Source organism: Molothrus ater, chromosome 5, assembly GCF_012460135.2.
Source record: "Molothrus ater isolate BHLD 08-10-18 breed brown headed cowbird chromosome 5, BPBGC_Mater_1.1, whole genome shotgun sequence".
Taxonomy (NCBI): Eukaryota; Metazoa; Chordata; class Aves; order Passeriformes; family Icteridae; genus Molothrus; species Molothrus ater.
The window spans coordinates 67873187-67890629 of NC_050482.2; the positions used below are offsets into that span (position 1 = coordinate 67873187).

The 17443-nt window shown below is 40.9% G+C and overlaps 1 protein-coding gene across 1 annotated transcript in view; it reads left to right on the forward strand.

The window, feature by feature from the left end:
- CACNA1C (calcium voltage-gated channel subunit alpha1 C) overlaps positions 1 to 17443 on the forward strand; it is a 416820-nt gene that overhangs the window by 246043 nt on the left and 153334 nt on the right. The window contains exons 6-7 of the mRNA XM_054514808.1: positions 2870 to 3031; positions 4654 to 4850. Of these exons, the coding sequence (XP_054370783.1) occupies positions 2870 to 3031; positions 4654 to 4850 (359 nt within the window). The remainder of the gene's footprint in view (positions 1 to 2869; positions 3032 to 4653; positions 4851 to 17443) is intronic.

Genomic DNA, 17443 nt, shown 5'->3' on the forward strand with positions numbered 1-17443 from the left:
TGCCAGTACAAGGAGATTTCTGAGTGCCTGTGCATGGTTCCTTGTGCCATTCCTTGCAGCAGCTCTTTGTGCTGCCTGACAGAATAAAGCAATTTGCAGGCAGCAGCTGTGTTGCAGCAATGAGCTCAACAATCAGCCTGGTGATGTGCATGGGTCTCTTGCCTCTCTGCAGGTAGCATCCATTACATCTCCTGAGGGCATTTGTGAAGTTGCCACATAATGTTTTTTAGCTTTTAGAAACTCTCTGAATACTTTGATGGTAACATATTTAAGTCTGCCAATTACTGGAATCATCTGGATTTAAAAACAGGCTATGCCCTAAAGGGATACTGCACAGCACACACATCAATTCATGCTAAAAGCATTCAGTACCTCATGTCCTCTTCAAAGCTGGCTTATTATCCTCAAGAAGCTTTTCTCTAAGCTGGCTGAAGGTGCTGTACATCTTCTGGTGGTACATGCTCTCCTCAACCATCTAAACATCATCTCAAGTTTATGGTGCAAACCTTTGTTTTCACAAACACTGCTTTGTTAACACAAAGGGCATTGCTTTGTGCAGATATTATCTTCTCTGGACATCTGCAGTAGGCTGAAGCACTTTCATGGTATTAATGAAGCTGTTTTTAAAATGAGAGAGCTTTTTTGTTTGTCTTTTTGTCTGTCCTCAGTACCCTCTCAAGAGTACTGGGTATAACCGACAATGAATGTTAAAATTAATTAATAATAATAATTAAGGGTAAATTACATAAAATCTGGTGTTAGAACTCTTAACCTCATAAGCTTGGCTACATTTTGGATTAACAAGACTCCTAAAGTCACTGAAAAGGGAGGCCTTTATTTGCTTTTGTGAAGATTTATTTGAAGCAACAAATATTTCATTCTGCAAAGTTTGTGGGGGTTTTTTTCAGGTTTGCAGCCATCTGTAGTCTTTTAATTTTCTTGTACTGTTGCACCTTGTTTGGGAGAAGGTGAGACATTGTTTTAATTTTCTGGGGAATGTAACATTCCTGACCAATGCAAAGAATTGGAGCAATGCTGGTGTTGACTCCACTTCATTTTTGGTGCATATTTAGAATTGGTAGACTGAAAGATGTGTGAATTTAGGAAAAGGCTGACTGCCTCATGTAAACACAGCAATTTTTTTTTCCCCAGAGATACTGCTTATTGAGAAAATCACCCAGAGGCAACTGAGCAAGCAGAGTGGCCCACTCCTGTGCAGGATGTTTTGATGCTTCAGTAATGTGATTCATGTAGGAGTCTCTGAGAAAGCCAGAATGTTTCATGCTGAATGGCATTACCTTTGGATAGATAGCTGAACCACCTGTAGACACCTAAAAAAGTGTTCTGACGTCTGAGAGATGTTAGAATCCAGCCTGTATTTGTTAGCAGCAGTGAGGGATGCTCCTGGCCAGGGCAGCTGATGCCACATTTGGTTGTTTCTGCTGTGTTCCATCACAGCTGTAGAGCAAAGGCAGTCTCAGCCTTAGCTGTAAGCTGATAAGTGGATTGTCTTCAAGGGAAAGTGCTTGTCAAGAGATGTGTCATCCTCATTAGAAAGTATTTAAATTAGTTTGGGAGAGGAAAAAAAAAAGTCTAAGATCTTAGATGATAGATTTTAAAAGTTATTAGTTATCACAAGCTCTCTTGGCAGATGTATAACAGACATTTACAACTCATGAATCACTTTTTTCAAAAATCACAGCTAATACCAACTTCTCTGAGGAGATGACAGCATTTGCAGGAGACATTAATGACTTCTGGCTCTCAGTCATTGCAAAATCATGAGCTTGTAATTGTTCTGATCTGGCTATTTGTAGACTATAGATTTCTAGAGGCCTCTCAATACTTCCATCATTAATAACTTGCCAGTGACAGTGATTGCCATCATTCCTACTCAAAGCGATAACTTTAAGATCTTTGTAAATGCAAATCCTTACTAAAGGCTTATGAGGCTGGCTTTATTATTCTGGTTTTACAAAATGAGGGGAAGGAGACAGAGGGAGGCACATGAATCTGCAGCTTGAGTCAAGTGCATCTGAGGGTACAGCTGCTTAGTGATTTAGAAAACTTGTAGACAAGTCACCTTTTCTGGGCCATTCTGGGAATGTTTAGCTTGCTCATGATTAGGGCTTTCAACCTTAACAATCATGTAATCATAGTTTGCTTATATCCATTTCTGGGCAACCTCTGTTAGAAGGTGATCCATAAATTTTGGGACAAAATCAGCACTGCTGGTTCTGACTCTCCCTCTGTTGAGACTGAAGTTAGATGAGGTGGATGTGGAGCACAGGAAGATCCTAAGAGGGCTGGGAGCTCTCACTCAATAAGGGTTTGGTGGTTCTTGGGAATCTCAGGCTCTGCCTGGGACTGGATTGACTTCTGGAAGCCCCAGAAGAGCAGGGACATGACTTCAGTTTGCCACCTCTTCCCATGCTCTGGAGTGCAGCTCTGTGCACCCCAGCATTTGCCCTCTCGTGTGTATCATAGTTCTTGTCCCTCTTCAGGCTTGTTGTTCCTTGTTTTCCCTATACTGTAATTCACCTCAGCACCATGTGTGCAACACCTTAGGTCTGCTTTTCAAGAACAAACAAGCTAGCTGATATATTCCCTCCTCAGCATGGGGGTGTTTTGGTGACAGGTAAGGTAATACCTGTTTCACTTTGGTCTGTGATCTGGAAGCAGTGGTAAATTCTTGAAATGCTGGAGGGTCATCTGGAGGGAGGTAATCTGTAAATGTACATCTTTGCATCATCACAATAATGAGTTAAACTGAGGGGGAAAAATAAAACTGAAACACTACTGTGCAATTTATAGCCTCTCTGAATTTTGTTCTCTTGCTGATAAGTGCTTCCTTCTGTTCTCTCTGCAGGTCTCCAGGTGGTTTTAAATTCAATTATCAAGGCCATGGTCCCTTTGTTGCATATTGCCCTGCTGGTGCTGTTTGTCATTATTATCTATGCCATCATTGGACTGGAGTTATTCATGGGGAAGATGCACAAGACCTGCTACCATGTGCAAGGGGGACTGATAGGTAAGGGGAGCACACACAAACAGACAAGATTCTCAGGGGGAGGCTTCTCCCATGTGTAACAGAGCATTTCTTCTGGCACAGGAGATGGATGGCTGTTACTCACTGCTCACTTCTTAAGGGTTTCACAATTTCTCTGCTGCAGATTGAGCTATGCAGGACACAGTGTCACAGAAATGAACAACCTCATATATTTTATTATTAATGTCATACACAAATGCATCTTTGTTTTAAACCAGTATTGTTGTAAAGGAACACATAATTCAGGACAGTATCTTTTTTTTAGTCACAGGCTGCAACTTTGGTTACAAGCGTAACCAGAAAGAAAATAAAATTATATTAATGGGAAGAAACTTTTTTACATCAAATCCATCATGAAATTTATTTATTTCATATTATTTGCAGAAAGAAATATTCACATTTCAAAACAATTCAATCGCGCTGTCACTCATGTAACTGTCTGTTAATTTTAGTTTGATTTATTGATCTTGAACAGCAAATATTTCTCATGTGGTAGAGGATATTAATGCCTAGTACCCAGTTCAGCTCATAAGAAAACAGTGTACAGCAGAAAATTTTTTCAAAAGTTCAATATTTTTTGCTTTTATAATGTTGGCAGATTTCATTTTCTGGACATGATGCTAGAACTATAATGAGCTGTCACTGTGGTTTGCATCTTTAAAGTGGGTGTATTTTTCTTCATTCTGTCTGGAAGTATTTACATTACAGCATCTAATTCTGATATTACTGTTTCTGGCATTCTTTTGTAATCAGTATGTGATCACAATTTTGGAAAATTACATTGTTTACCATATAATAAGATGAGAAGCAAACATAATTACCCACTCCCCTACACGTACATACATACCTGCATCTGTTAAAAATGCAGCACTAAGATCTGAAATCTGTATATTAAAAAAAATACATTGCAGAAGTTACTGTGCTTATAAAAATGTTTTCTGGAGCATTCTTTATATACCAAAGCATTTGGTTTGCTTTGTTGTATAGATTGTCAGGTCTTTGAAAACACCTGTACAGAATAAAGGATGGATAATCAAGCAGCAGACTTAGAGTTTCTGAGTGCCACTGGGCGACTGATAAAATGCCACACATCATCTAAATGCCGAAAGAGCAGAGCCCCAGACACTCCCTGCTGTAATTCAGCAGTGGCCCAGTGCCACATCAGCCTGTCTCCTGAGCACTGAAGCCTGTCTGCTGCAGGGGCTCAGCCTCCTCCAGCAGTGCCAGTCAGTGCTGTGCCTCCCAGATTAACCCAGATGCCAGGTGAAGAATGCTGGCCGTGACACTCAGCCTAATGAAACATGATAGGCTTGATCCGATACTCCCTGTCATGTTGGAAGGCATGAATTCCTCCTCACAGGAGGGTATGCTTTGGCGGGGGGGAGGGAAAGTTCATCTCTGTTTTGACTATAAAATTTGACAGCTTGGCTATTATTTTTTGCAAAAAGAAAGTGAAGCTCGACAGCGAGCAGTTGCCTGTGTATTCCTGAGAAATCTGTCAAACTCACTGTGAAATACATTTGTTGAAATCTGATATCCTTCACTTGCTTCTCAGTGTGCCAAATGGTTTCCTTCAGCTGTTTTCTCCCCTTCTCTCCTTTAAGATACACCTGCAGAAGATGATCCGTCCCCGTGTGCCCCCCAGTCTGCCCACGGGCGGCAGTGTCAGAACGGCACCGAGTGCAAGGCGGGCTGGGAGGGACCCAAGCATGGCATTACCAACTTTGACAATTTTGCTTTTGCCATGCTCACGGTGTTTCAGTGCATCACCATGGAGGGCTGGACAGATGTGCTCTACTGGGTACGTATCTGAAAATGCCGGGCTGAGTCCTGCTCGTGCTCACAGCTCTGTTGAAACTTGGGGGCTTTAGCTTTCTTGCTTGTTCTCTAGAGCGAAGGCATGGTTGCTAGCATGGAGCTTGAATTAACTCAGCTTACTGCTCAGTAAGGTGGAGGGGTTCTCTGGTGCAACGAAACCAAATGTAAATGTTGACTTTCCATTGATATTTTAATTTTGAATTATGGAAGATGGCTTATTGATTTGGAGGTTTGCAATGTACCTTGGTTGAGGAGAAAGTCATTGAAAGACCCTCTCTGCAGGAGTGAAACATCTTGTACATCTCCAGATTATTGTTGTAGAAGAATTTGTGACAGACAACCGTGTGCTCTACCCATGGCATTTGTGTCACAAAGGCACTACACTGATCAGTTTATAGATTTTATAAGAAAGGCCTCACAAATTCCAGCAGTACTCCTGATTATGGATTTTGTCATAGAAGGATTTATTCTAATGCTGTTAGCTCTGATTCTGGTATCAATCATGCTCGTATGTTTAGTCAAAATATGATATTACCTGTAATATAAATGGAGACTCATCTTGTCCTGTAGCCTAATTCTGAACATTTCTTCAGCTTTAATTTGTACCTTTTAATTCCTAATGTATTGGGAAATTCACTGCAATACAATTATACTGCAGGAGTTAACACCAGGTTTAGCTTTCACCGGTAAATCATAGATGAATGTGTTTCTGGATACAGCTCTGGCTATTGGCTTTTTGCAGCAGTATGTCATGACCTAGGGCTTTCATTCATACACAGCACAGTCCTGTCTGTGTAAGACTGACCCAGACTCATACCAGCTTGTAAGTCTGGCATGTCATGACACCCCTGGATCTCCAGATGGAAGGACGTGTTAAAACGCATGATGCAGTTTGACTTGAGAAGGCTCAAAGCGCACAAAAGGATAATCTGGACTGAGGCAGCTTGCACTGTTAGTCAACAAGCTTCTCTCTTAGACCTGAGCCTAAAGCTGCCTTCTACCCACAAGTGATTTAGAGTTTGCAAGATTTCCCTTTGAAGATTTAGCTTATCTGCAAAGGACGGTCTCTGTGTGGAACAGCTAGAAGTTGTCTCTTTATCTTCTTAAGCTTAGATTAGAATAGTGACTATCGCTTCTTTTTAATGCCTGAGATAAAGGGCAGAGATCAAACCACAAGGGGAGTCTGGGTCTCAGAGAGAAAAAAAATTGCCATTACTAGAAAAGAGGGTATATATTAATAAAATAATGAAGAGCAGAAGTTAAAGTCAGAAGAACAACTGAGTGAAATGACAGTTCAGCTATGGCTACATATAACACACGTGCATTTAACCATATTTAGCTCCTATTTCTCCATGCTGTGTGTGATAGAGAGGATTTATTTACAGGGGAATGGGAGAGAGTAAATGATATTAGAAGAAGAAATGAAAATATTTTTGGCCCTGTTTATTATTCAGAATGGTGAAACCTCTCCACACGTTATCATCACTTTCTCCAAAGACATGTGCTATGAAAGACCCTTCCAATTCCCACCCTTTAGGGCCCATGTGTCATTTTCATGGCTTGATATGAATCATTTGTAACTCATTATCAGTTATCTAATAACAGGAGCCAAAAGTAAATACTCACTTCCAAGAAATTTTCTACCATGACTGCAGCAGACAGTCTGATTTTATGGTGTCCCTGCAGCAAACTGGGTTTTAGTTGTGCCTTTTGTTTGGTATTCAGCCAGCTTTTCTTTCACTGATTTCCTGAGCTGTTCTTTTTTTTTTTTTTTTCCTTTGGAGACAGAATGCTGAACTTAGACCTTAAATTAATACAGATGGATGGTCATTTTTAGAGGCATGCATATAGTGAGCCTTTTAGATGATGGCATTGTTAGAATGCTTGCTTTGAGAAGAGCAAAAATATTTGTTATCAACAGTTCCCAGTTATTCCTAGACAAGACTACAAATGATAAGAGTTAGCACTGCAGAAAAAAAAGACAGTAATTGAGGAGGAAGGAATTTATTTCATAAAGAAAAAAAGGTATCACCTATGTTTGAAGACCATGAAATACAAAGTTTGAGTAAATGCCTGAGCACCTGAGCTGGCAGACATTCTCAGTTAAGCTGCTGGAAACAATCCTAAGAATACAATTGTCCCATCTGACTTTTGCCTCTTTGTGCTATATGGACAAAGCAGCCAGAACTCGGCTCTGAGCAGTGTTTGCCTTTTGGTAAGGGAGGTGCCTGAGGTGTTTCCTTCTGCAGAGGGGTCTGTGCCATGCTGGGGGCAGGTGTTGCTTGGGCACCTGCTGCAGAGCACACCTAGGAGAAACACTACTGCTTTTATAGTTATATGTAGAAACCGTCTCTAAACACTCACCCTGCCATTTCATGCCATTTCCAACCATCTTTATTGTGGTTTATACAGTCAGATCCAGAGTCCATGACAAGGGCATTCCAGCTTAATTTAGCCAGATCAAAAGGAAGAGTACTCTTGATAGTAAAGGATAGAAAAGATGCAACGTTTCAGTTGCTGGAGAAAGAATTTCAGTAAGGTAGGATACGAATATCTACCTTAAATTTACTGTGAGCCACTGTTTCCTTACTGCAGTCTGACTCATACACAACTTTATTCCCTGGTCTTTGCCTTTTTGGCTGAGGAAGAGGGGACTTGTCATAGACAGCCCATTGGGAGCTGCATCTCCACAGGGTGCAGAGATAGGAGGCTATTCTCTTCTCAGCTCTGAAAAATCTCCTGAAACCACAGTGAGGTCACAAAAATTAAATTTTGCTTTTTAAGGGAGTAAATCTGCACAGTCATTTAAATTAGAAATACAGAGTTTGTTGTCCATTTTAAACTGAAAGTACAAGTAGAAAAAGAGTGAAAGAAAATTTTGGCTGCAAATTGGACAGTTTTGCAGACAAAAATTTTAAGTGGTGATTTTCAGAGGTCATTCATTACACTTAACAATCTAAGCTAGTGAGCTAAAATTTAAAAGTGCTGAGAATTCAAAGCTCAAGCAGACTGTCAAGTTCTTAGCTCCTCTGCAATTCAGGGTAGATAACAAGGTTTGAATCTGGGGTCCTGCTGGGGTCAATGGCAAAATTCTCATTAATTTCAAAAGGTCAGGATGTCACTTTGTATTTTGCAAAATCTTGATCATGCTGTTGAGATTTCTCACATGCAGTCATAGTACAGTGTAAGGACTTACAGATGCCTAATCAGGGCCTTGGTATCTGTTGAGATTAGTCTTCCAAGGACATATATGCAGATGCAGAGAGTTTTCTTTGCTCCCTTATTAAACCTAAAAATGTGTGCCTGACCTAAAACTCAGCAGAACAACAGATAAAGCTCTGGGCTGAATTACTTGGCTGGCAGTGCTGAGGCAACAGAGCAATTCCCTTGCTTTGTGCTTTTATACAACTGCTTCTCAATTATATCTTCTTATTTTCTAAAAAAACCCCAAAACAACCCAACTTTTGACAGATCCCTAGATCTCTGCATTTCTCCCAGTGGGAATGGAGGGAGCTTAGCACATTTCAGCATGTTGCCTTGAAAAATATAGTAGTGTTTTCATGAAACCAATGTCTGTCTTGTGCCACAGTTTGCAAGGTTAAAGCTGCATGTTTGAAAGTTAGAAAGCTGTGTGACCTTCCACAAGCCCTAGACTCCTAATTCACTTAATAGCTCTTCAAATTTTAACTTCAGTTTCCTGCTTCCTTCTTCATGCTTCCCAGTGCAGCCTTTCCACCTGTGCAGAGAAGCTTGTCTCCTCTCTCATGGAGTACTGTTTCCCAGCCTATGATCCACATCCTCACAAAAAGATAGTCAGAGGCAGGAGAGCAATAAACTTTTATTCCCTAGAAGGACTTGACATCACTAAGATCGATACACTTTCCAATCTCCTCTCTCTCTCTTAGCAGATAAGACTTGTGAATAGATGTTTGTTTTTTTTTTTTTTAAATGGGAAAGAAAAATGTTAGGGAGAACAGGTTGACACTTCTATCATGGAAGGTAGGATAATTACTTTAAAAGAGCCAAATTTTTAATGTGAAATAACTATATTGGACAGGATGAAAATCTGTGCAAAACAGCCTTGTTAACTCTTCACTGAAGAATTGATCTTTGTGGAAGGGAGTGTCATGTGTTTGTAGAAACACATCTCCTGTACTGCCTCAGTCTTACAAGTTTATTTTGTCCCATGCAGGCACCTTGGTCTCATGGGCAGCCAGTCCACAGAACTACTGAGCAAACAGGCACCTCTTGTGATATGTCCCATTATCACTTTTCCTGTGCATTCTAGAAGGATTTGAGGTTATTATTCTCCAAACTCTCCTTAATGTATGATCAGTCAGCATTAACAGCTCGCTTGGTGCAGGCACCAAGGCCCATTTCTGAAGACCTATCTGTCTTGGAAACTTCCAACAGCAGACGAAAATCCAGATGTTGAAAATTGAATCATTTGGTATTTTGTAATCAGCCTCTGCTGCAGTCCATTATTTTGTATTGTCTTGTTGACTAAGAAGGAAAATTAGTCTCTGAACAGTTCATAACATAGTGTTTAAATATTTGTAGGCATTGTTTGTCTTCCCTTAATCTTTTTCTAATCTGAGGAGATTCAGTTCTTTCAACCTTCCCTAATGGATCTTCTTTTTAATTATTTTTAATCAGTTTGTTACTCTCCTTCAGGGGAACCTTTGTTTCTGAGTTAAACGCAATTTGGCCAGTGCCCTGTCTCTAGAAAGGTTTTCATCTTTGTGTGCCATGTGCTCTCTGTAGCTGGAGACCTGTGACACTGCATGCCAATCTATCCACTGCAGCCTGAGTTTTACATTCCTGGTCTCTCCACTGCCCCACATCTAAGAAATTGTATGTATAAATGAAAACAAAGCAGAGAGAAATTGCAAAACACAACCAAATGTTGTTGTATTGGGCTGTTCACATTGCTGGGTAGTGGAGAACCTGGTCCTGAGTTGTTCTGCTTGCCCCTTACAGCTTGAATTCTAGGACTGAGTAATTCTGCTTGATCTGCTTGAAGATTATAAATAATGAGCAACCCTGAGCCTGCCATCAGTTTTGGAGTCTTGGCTCTGACCCATGTCATTTGGACAACACTTCAGAATACTTGGTGGAGTCTCTGAAAATAACATGCAGTGCCTCCAGGAACAATTTACCTCAAGGCTCTAAGTGTAAACTTAAGAGTGTGGTATTATTATAGATGGACTAAGGCCAAGCCTGGATGACATCCAGGCCACTAACCTGTCCTTGCAAGAGATGTCCAAACTGGCACATAATAAGTTAACTCCCTCAGATTTAAAAAATCCTTGTTAGTCTTCCCCAGCCCCTAGGCAAAAAAAATGAGTTAATAGTCTAAAACAGTGCAGAAGAGCCACCACAGTGCAGTGAGAGATACAACTCAGTGAGACTGAATCAGTGTAAACTTTCAGGAGCATCACATCCCCAGGGACAGCAGAGAGAAACACATATAGATATAGATGTACATACAGGCTGTCCTGGAACTTCCCTCCACCTCTCAGTCTTTGAGGTCATACTTTCAAGAGTCACTAAATCAGCTTGAAACACGGGCTTACAGTCACCCTTACAGTTCCTATCATGAAATCAGAATGGAACAAATTGAACAACAGATGTAATTTACTTTGCTGACAGCATTGACAGATTCTGTGAGCTTTTCTCACCCCCCTCCTCCAGCCTGTTGCAGCCAATGAGGAAGACGTGAGAAATTCAGAGATATTGCCACAAAGTGGAAGACATTAAACGCAGAGCTGCAACCCCCAATTTTCGCCAGCTGTGTTTTTCCTTCTAACCCTTTATTCTTGCAGCACTTAAGCTTGAATTAGTAAGGCTTTCCACAAAAGAGAATGATCTGATTCTAAGAATATATCTGTCTACATGTTTCCATGGTGTTTATTCCCCATCTACCTCCACCCCTCCAAGAAAATGCTGGGCTTTTATTGTTGTGGGGTTGAGGGTTTTTAATCATCTTTTTGGCAGGGGTTTGCATGAATGTGAAAAACTTACAAAGAATAAGCATGCAAGTGTGAGCAGCCCATCACTGTGACTGCAGAGGTTATTTCATCTCCATCTGCTGTAACAGTGGTGGGTAAGGGGAGAGGGGCCATAGTTCAGAGCACTGAAGGGCCACAGCATCAATGCACTGAAAAAGCAGTTTGCACATTTAATTTGCATAAATTCTGACCTCAATCTGTTTTCCTTTTCCTTGTTAACAACTGTGCATGCAACTGTAATGGTTGCTGTACCACTCACTTGAAAGTGAGTAACAGCAGTGACTTACTCCTTGGCACCTGCCACAAAAACCTGCTGCTGAACATTTGTCCAATACACTTGTTGTGTGAAATGAAGTCTTTCTGAGCCCTTCAGAACTCAACTTTGGACTTCTCAGCCCTCTTCCTCTATATAAAAAGAAACTCTCTATTAAAAATAAGCTTTTTTGGGTTGGTTATGGGAGGTATTAATAGAGACCCTCTGCCCAGTGCTCCTGTGTAGGAAGGACCTTTTTAATAGCCCTGTCTTTCTGTTGCCCTTTCACTTTTCTTTCTTTTGTTCTTCTTTAGACTGTATCCTAATTGCTGCTGTCTAATCACCACAGAGACTGTTCTTGTCTTTAATCTTTTGTCCCAGAGCTATAAAATTAATGGCTAAACTACTGGGACATTTCTACACAATTTAGGATTTTGAGTGATTCTGTTTGTGTGTGCACTTCTTGAGCCTTACCACCAGTTATATTAAGAAATGATGACTGATGCCTTCTGAAAAATACATCATCAGATTTGTTACCAGTGGACCCATATCTACCAGACAAATTCACAAATAACAGACTGGTTCATTACCCAGATCCTGGGAAAGAAAAAGACAAGGAAATAGGCCCAAGGTCAGGACACAAGTCATGGGTATAGAACCATTTACTAAATTATTGTTTATTTTGAGTTTAACTTGTTTTAACATCTTGCTTTTAAGACAAAGGGCAATACAATTAAATCTTCAGCAGTGTTACTGTGAATATCAAGTCCTGCCTGCCTGCAAAGAGAATTAGTCCATTAATATTGGCTTTATTCATTGGTTTCAGAGGGATTTCTGCCTGGGCAGGATTTGAGGGCTCAGTATGATGAGTGGTCATAAGAGTGTAGTTTATCTGCACCCATAGCCCACTCTAGAACTGTCTCCTTGTAACTCCAACCCTCTGAACTGCACCCAAACTGGTGACCTAAAAACAATATTGAGCATATCTTCCAAAATATACAGAGACCAGAAGTGTAAAACAAAGGGTTTAGAAGTCAATGAGAGGTATCGGTCTTCCCGCTGGGAAGGGCTTGTGGGTTTTGGTGGATGAGAGGCTGAACATAACCCAGCAATGCGCACACAGCCATGTCCTGGGGTGCATCCAGGGCACTGTGGGCAGCAGGAGAGGGAGGGGATTCTGCCCCTCTGCTCAGCTCTGGTGAGACCCCACCTGAGTGCTGCATCCAGCCCTGGAGCCCAGCACAGGCAGGACATGGAGCTGTTGGGGTGAGTGCAGAGGAGAGCCAGGAAGATGATCAGAGGGCTGGAGGAGCTCTCCTGTGGAGAAATTCTGTGATTCTGTGGAAGGCTAAGAGAGCTGAGGTTGTTCAGTCTGGAGAGCAGAAGGAGAGCTCCAGAGAGATCTCCCAGTACCTAGAGGGGACCTACAAGGGAGCTGTAGTGGTTCTCTTACAAGGGCATGTAGTGATGGGACAGAGGGTGATGAATTAAAATGGAAAGGGGACAGATTTAGATCAGATATAAGGAAGAAAATGTTTACAGTGAGGGTGGGGAAACTCTGGCACGGGTTGCCCAGAGAGTTGATGGATTCCCCACCCCTGGGAACATTAAAGGTCAGGTTGGGCAGGGCTGTGAGCAGCCTGATCTCGTGGAATTTGTCTCTTTTCATTGCAGGGGGTTGGAGTAGATGGCCTTTAAGGGTCCTTTCAAACCCAAACTATTCTATGAATATTCACCACAGAGCATTGACTCTATTGACTTTTAAAGCACATCTAGAAGGAATCAGTCTGGATGTTGTGTTGATCTTACATATGTGGTGTTGCTTATAAGACTCACAAGAAAAGGAGAAGGGGTAGTTTTGTGTCACTAATGCAGCTGGAGCCCATTCAGGCTCATTGATAATAATTTCTCCAGCAACCCTCTAGAGCTTTTAGAGTATCCCTGAGTGCCTATCAGACAAAGGTTTATTATCTCTGTGCTACGAGTTCTAGATATTGTACATTTTATTTGATCATTTTGGATGTGATTTCACAACTGGAAACTGGATTAATTATCTAAATTGTAGAATTTTCCTAGGATTCCTAGATTGTGAACTGAATATGGAAGAACTTGGAATAAACTGATCAGGTGCAAAAAAAAAAAAAAATTGACAGTCTTGTCTTCACTTTTTAAAGAAGGTAGTGATTATCTACATCTTATAGTGCTGTTTTTCATAATCTTTATTTTTAAGGACTTAATTGACTATGGAAATCAATGAATAGTGTGTGCTTTTATATTCCTGTGCATGCAGCAATCAGTACTGTTCTGATGTAGCTGTGGAAGAAATTGCTATCAGTCTGCACTGAGATAAATAGAAGCATTTATAAAACAGGAATAGTTATACAGGCAGAAAATCCTTTCTGGATAATCAGCCATGCAAATGTAAACACAAAATAAACAGAGATAGGAAGGGATAGCCCAGAATTCTAAGATGAAGTGAAATTTTTATATTTGGAAATGCACCACCATAGGGGATATTTTTATGCTTGAATTGAGCACTTTATTCTTTTGGCATGTATTTCCAAAGACTTTAAAGGGCAAAAAGGTTTTTACATAACTGAGTAGCAGTAAGAGATGGAACTGCTGCAGTGGCTGTAATGAAAGAACTGTGGCTAAATAGCCTTTGGGCTCTTGAATGACTTTTTCAAAGCCCAACCTTTTCCTTTTAAAGGGAAAAAAAAAAAAGTTGTACACACTTATGTGAGAATAAGGCAACTCATATAAATCTCTGTGACTTTTATCTCTGGAGCTCTGATTAAGTCTGATTAAGTCACACAACACCAAACAATTTTTGGAGGTCACTCCATGGCATTTCTGCGAATTGCAAATTCACTCAACAAGCACACATGTAATCAGTCTAATGAGAGAAAGGAGAGCCTTTATGGCCCTTCTTGGCCTCTCTGCTTTGCAGAACACTGCAGGTGGCTCAAAGGCAGGAACCTCCTCTAAGCAGATCCACTTTTCAGGAACCATGAAGAGCAGAGTGCTAATCAGGCCAAAGTAATACCACTATTGATGGCAGCTGCTGAGTACAGGAGAGGTGGGGAAATGATCTGTCAGTCATCTGTATCGACAAGCAGGATGGATCAAGAGCAAGGGCTTGGCATAGCTGACTGCAGGATGTGTTTGTGGGAAGTGCTGAAGAGCTGCTCAGTCCGGGCCTCACATCTTCAAGAGCCAGCCTGGCTCTGTGTCTGGCCTGTTCTTTCCCCACTGGTCTGTGTGACCCAGACAGCTTCAGAGCAGACAGAGTGACCTGAGCCACCACTGAGAAAAACCATCTGACTTCTGAGGGAGCAGTTTCAGGGAATTTTTTACATCCTCAAAGTGCAGCTGTTTCAGCATGCTCTAGAATGTGAGTTGCTTTATCACTTTGCAGTAATTGAATTTCAATATTTCACTTTTGGTTAACGTGTTCCATGTTAAACTGAATTGAGATACATTCAATTTTTTTTTCTCTCTTTTACATATTAAGCCTGGAGAAAGTGAGTGAGGTGGCAAAGCAAGAGTTTTATTGGAGCTTAGAATTTTTATTTGATGTAAGGATTTCTTGCTATGTAACTGATGTTTTTAGTGGGAGTTCAGAATCCCTGTATTGCCAAACATGCTGCAGAGATATGTAGCACCCTCCAGTTTTCACAGAAAAACAGAGAAGTCCCTCAAGAAAGCACAAAATTGCAGGTGGGATGGGAGGATGTATAAATGGTTGCTTCCTGATTATTTTTGTTTCCCCTCCCCTAGCTGACTAGAGGAATTTCCCAGAGGTAGTTGTATTAACAAAATTTAATATGCTGAGATTTTGTCAGCAAATCCACTCTTCAGATAGCTGATTTGCCATGACAGTGCATGTCCCTTTGGAGCACTACCGGCTGCTAATAAAAGTTGCCACTTTGTGAAAACAAAGGCCAGTAACACTGCTGGGATTTTTTAAGTGAAGGGAGAGCCTAATGGTTTTTTTTTCCCTCTGTTTTGAAGAAAGTGTGAAGTTAAATGGCCTTTGCCATCTGTTGAAGTTGTACAGTAAACATGGGTGAAGGGCATTTGAAACCACAGATTTAACTAGGACACTGCTAAACACATTCAGCATTTCCCCTCTAGTGCTGGACAGGGTATTGATTCTAGGTTGGTGCTTGGACTTGATCTTTAGAGGTCTTTTCCAGCCTTAATGGTTCTATGATTCTCTACCTCTCCAGCAAGCACAAACTGCTGTGCTGGAGATCAGGAAGCATTTTCAACAGAAATAACTTGCAGTGGAAAACAGCTCAGCTGAAGCATTGTGTGCCACAGACACTTTGACCTGCTGGTATTTGAATGCAAGCTGTATTTCTCTTCCCTACCCTCAGACAGAGACCTTGTTTTTTTTATAATGGCTGGGTCTGGTAAAAAACATCAGGCTGTAAAAAACAATGTGCAACCAAGCTGAAAACAGATGAAATATGAATGTGGAAGTTCACTAACGAGTAAAATAATGTTGTGGAGTTCAGTGCTTATATACTGAGAGCTAAAAAACACAGTGGAAAGACTCAGTGACAACATACAGTCAGTATCAGTCATCTGGGACTAGATAGATGAAAGTTTGGTCTTTTTCTATGTTTCTCTGACTTTATACAGTCTTTCCCAGCTGATAAAATGTGCATATCCTTGAAAATGGGCCTGTATTTAATGAGTGATGAAAATGTGCTGCTATAAAAAATAAGTGTGGCAAATTCTACTGGTAGCAATACACTTCCCTCAAACTGCATGCAAGCAAAGCAAACATGGTTTGCTCCATGTAACAGCAAAGTGGCATTCCTGTATAACTTTAGAGAAGCTCATATGAGCTATTTGACATGTTTTTCACTTTGCCATCAAGCAATGACCTGGTTCTGAGGCAGAGCTGATCTCAGCTCCCACCTTGCTCTTGAGGTGGGACCCTTTCTGTGGGACTCCTGCCTTTGCACAGTGTCCCAGGAAGCTCAAGCCAGTCAAGGTGTATCTCCTGCAGGAGTGTGCTCTCTCACAGCTCTAAGGATTGAGCCCCAGCACTGCTTCCATTTGTCTTCTGTTGCAGGGCTGTGTGGGGAATCTTGGTCACTTCTGGAGACTGCACCCTCTTGTCAGGGAGATCAGGCAGTGTAGCAATGAACTATAGCTACACCAAAAGCTTTTAATTAATAAACCACAAGTTATGGTTCATCTGGATCAGGGCAGGTGAACTTGGGTGAGGACGTTTATAGCAGGTTCAACATCTTTGAAGACCTTCAATCTTTGTTAGGAGAGGTGAAGAAGCAACCTCTGCAGACTCCCCATTCTCAGATCTGTCTGCCACCTTCCCCTTCTCTCTTCTGGACTCATCTTCTATTGCTGCAGTTTCTTTGATTCTTTCTCAGGGGTTCTCTGTTGTAAATTAATCTTGATGTTTCTGTTGTCCTCATCAAGGCAGTTCTTTCTCAGTTAATGGCTCCATTTAGCTCCTGCAGAGAATTCTGTACAAATTGCCAATGTTTCTGCCTCAGAGTGACTTTTAATTTGCTCTTTCCATCACTAGAGAGTATTCAAAATGATTGGGGAACCAAGCTAAACATTGGAATCCTCTTACTTTTCCTACTGTCCTACTATTTCTCCAACATGTGATGAGTCTTGTCTAAATTATTCATCTTTATCCCACAGTGGCTCTATAGCAGAATAACCTCTCTGGAGCATTCTCTGCCTTGGTTCATGATCCCTGTGCCCTTGTCTTCTTCACCGAGCTCTGTCTTGCCTTTCTCATGAAGACATTGAAAAAAGTTATAGGTATTTATATGTACCTAGAGAATGCACATACAGAATTTGTAAAATTCCATAGTTGAGGTAACACAGTAAGTAGAGCCTTAAGAGCTTCGAGAAGACAACTGAGCTTAAAATTTCCTTTTTTTCTTCAGTATTTCAAAATAAAAGAAATATGATTGTCAAAACAGGACCAGCTGATCAAGTGCTGCTTGTTTCTTTGACTGTCATCTGTTCAAACTGAAGCTGGGTTGAACTCTCTGGTGTCTCCTTTGCATCCATCTGATAGCACCAGCTACAAAATGTGAATTTAGGAACAGTTTTAAGGAGTGACTGTGGCTTAGAGTCCCTCTAAGATTATTAGGGTGTTGATGCTTAGCAAGAAATTCTACCCAGACAAAGAGCAAAGACATCTGGAGGCCTTTGCCTGTGTTTTAAGCCATTATTCCTAAGTCATTAAAAGTAAGTCTAGTTTATTTTAGTTTTTACATTTTTGCTTATTACAAAGTTAGGATTTTTTGTCATTTT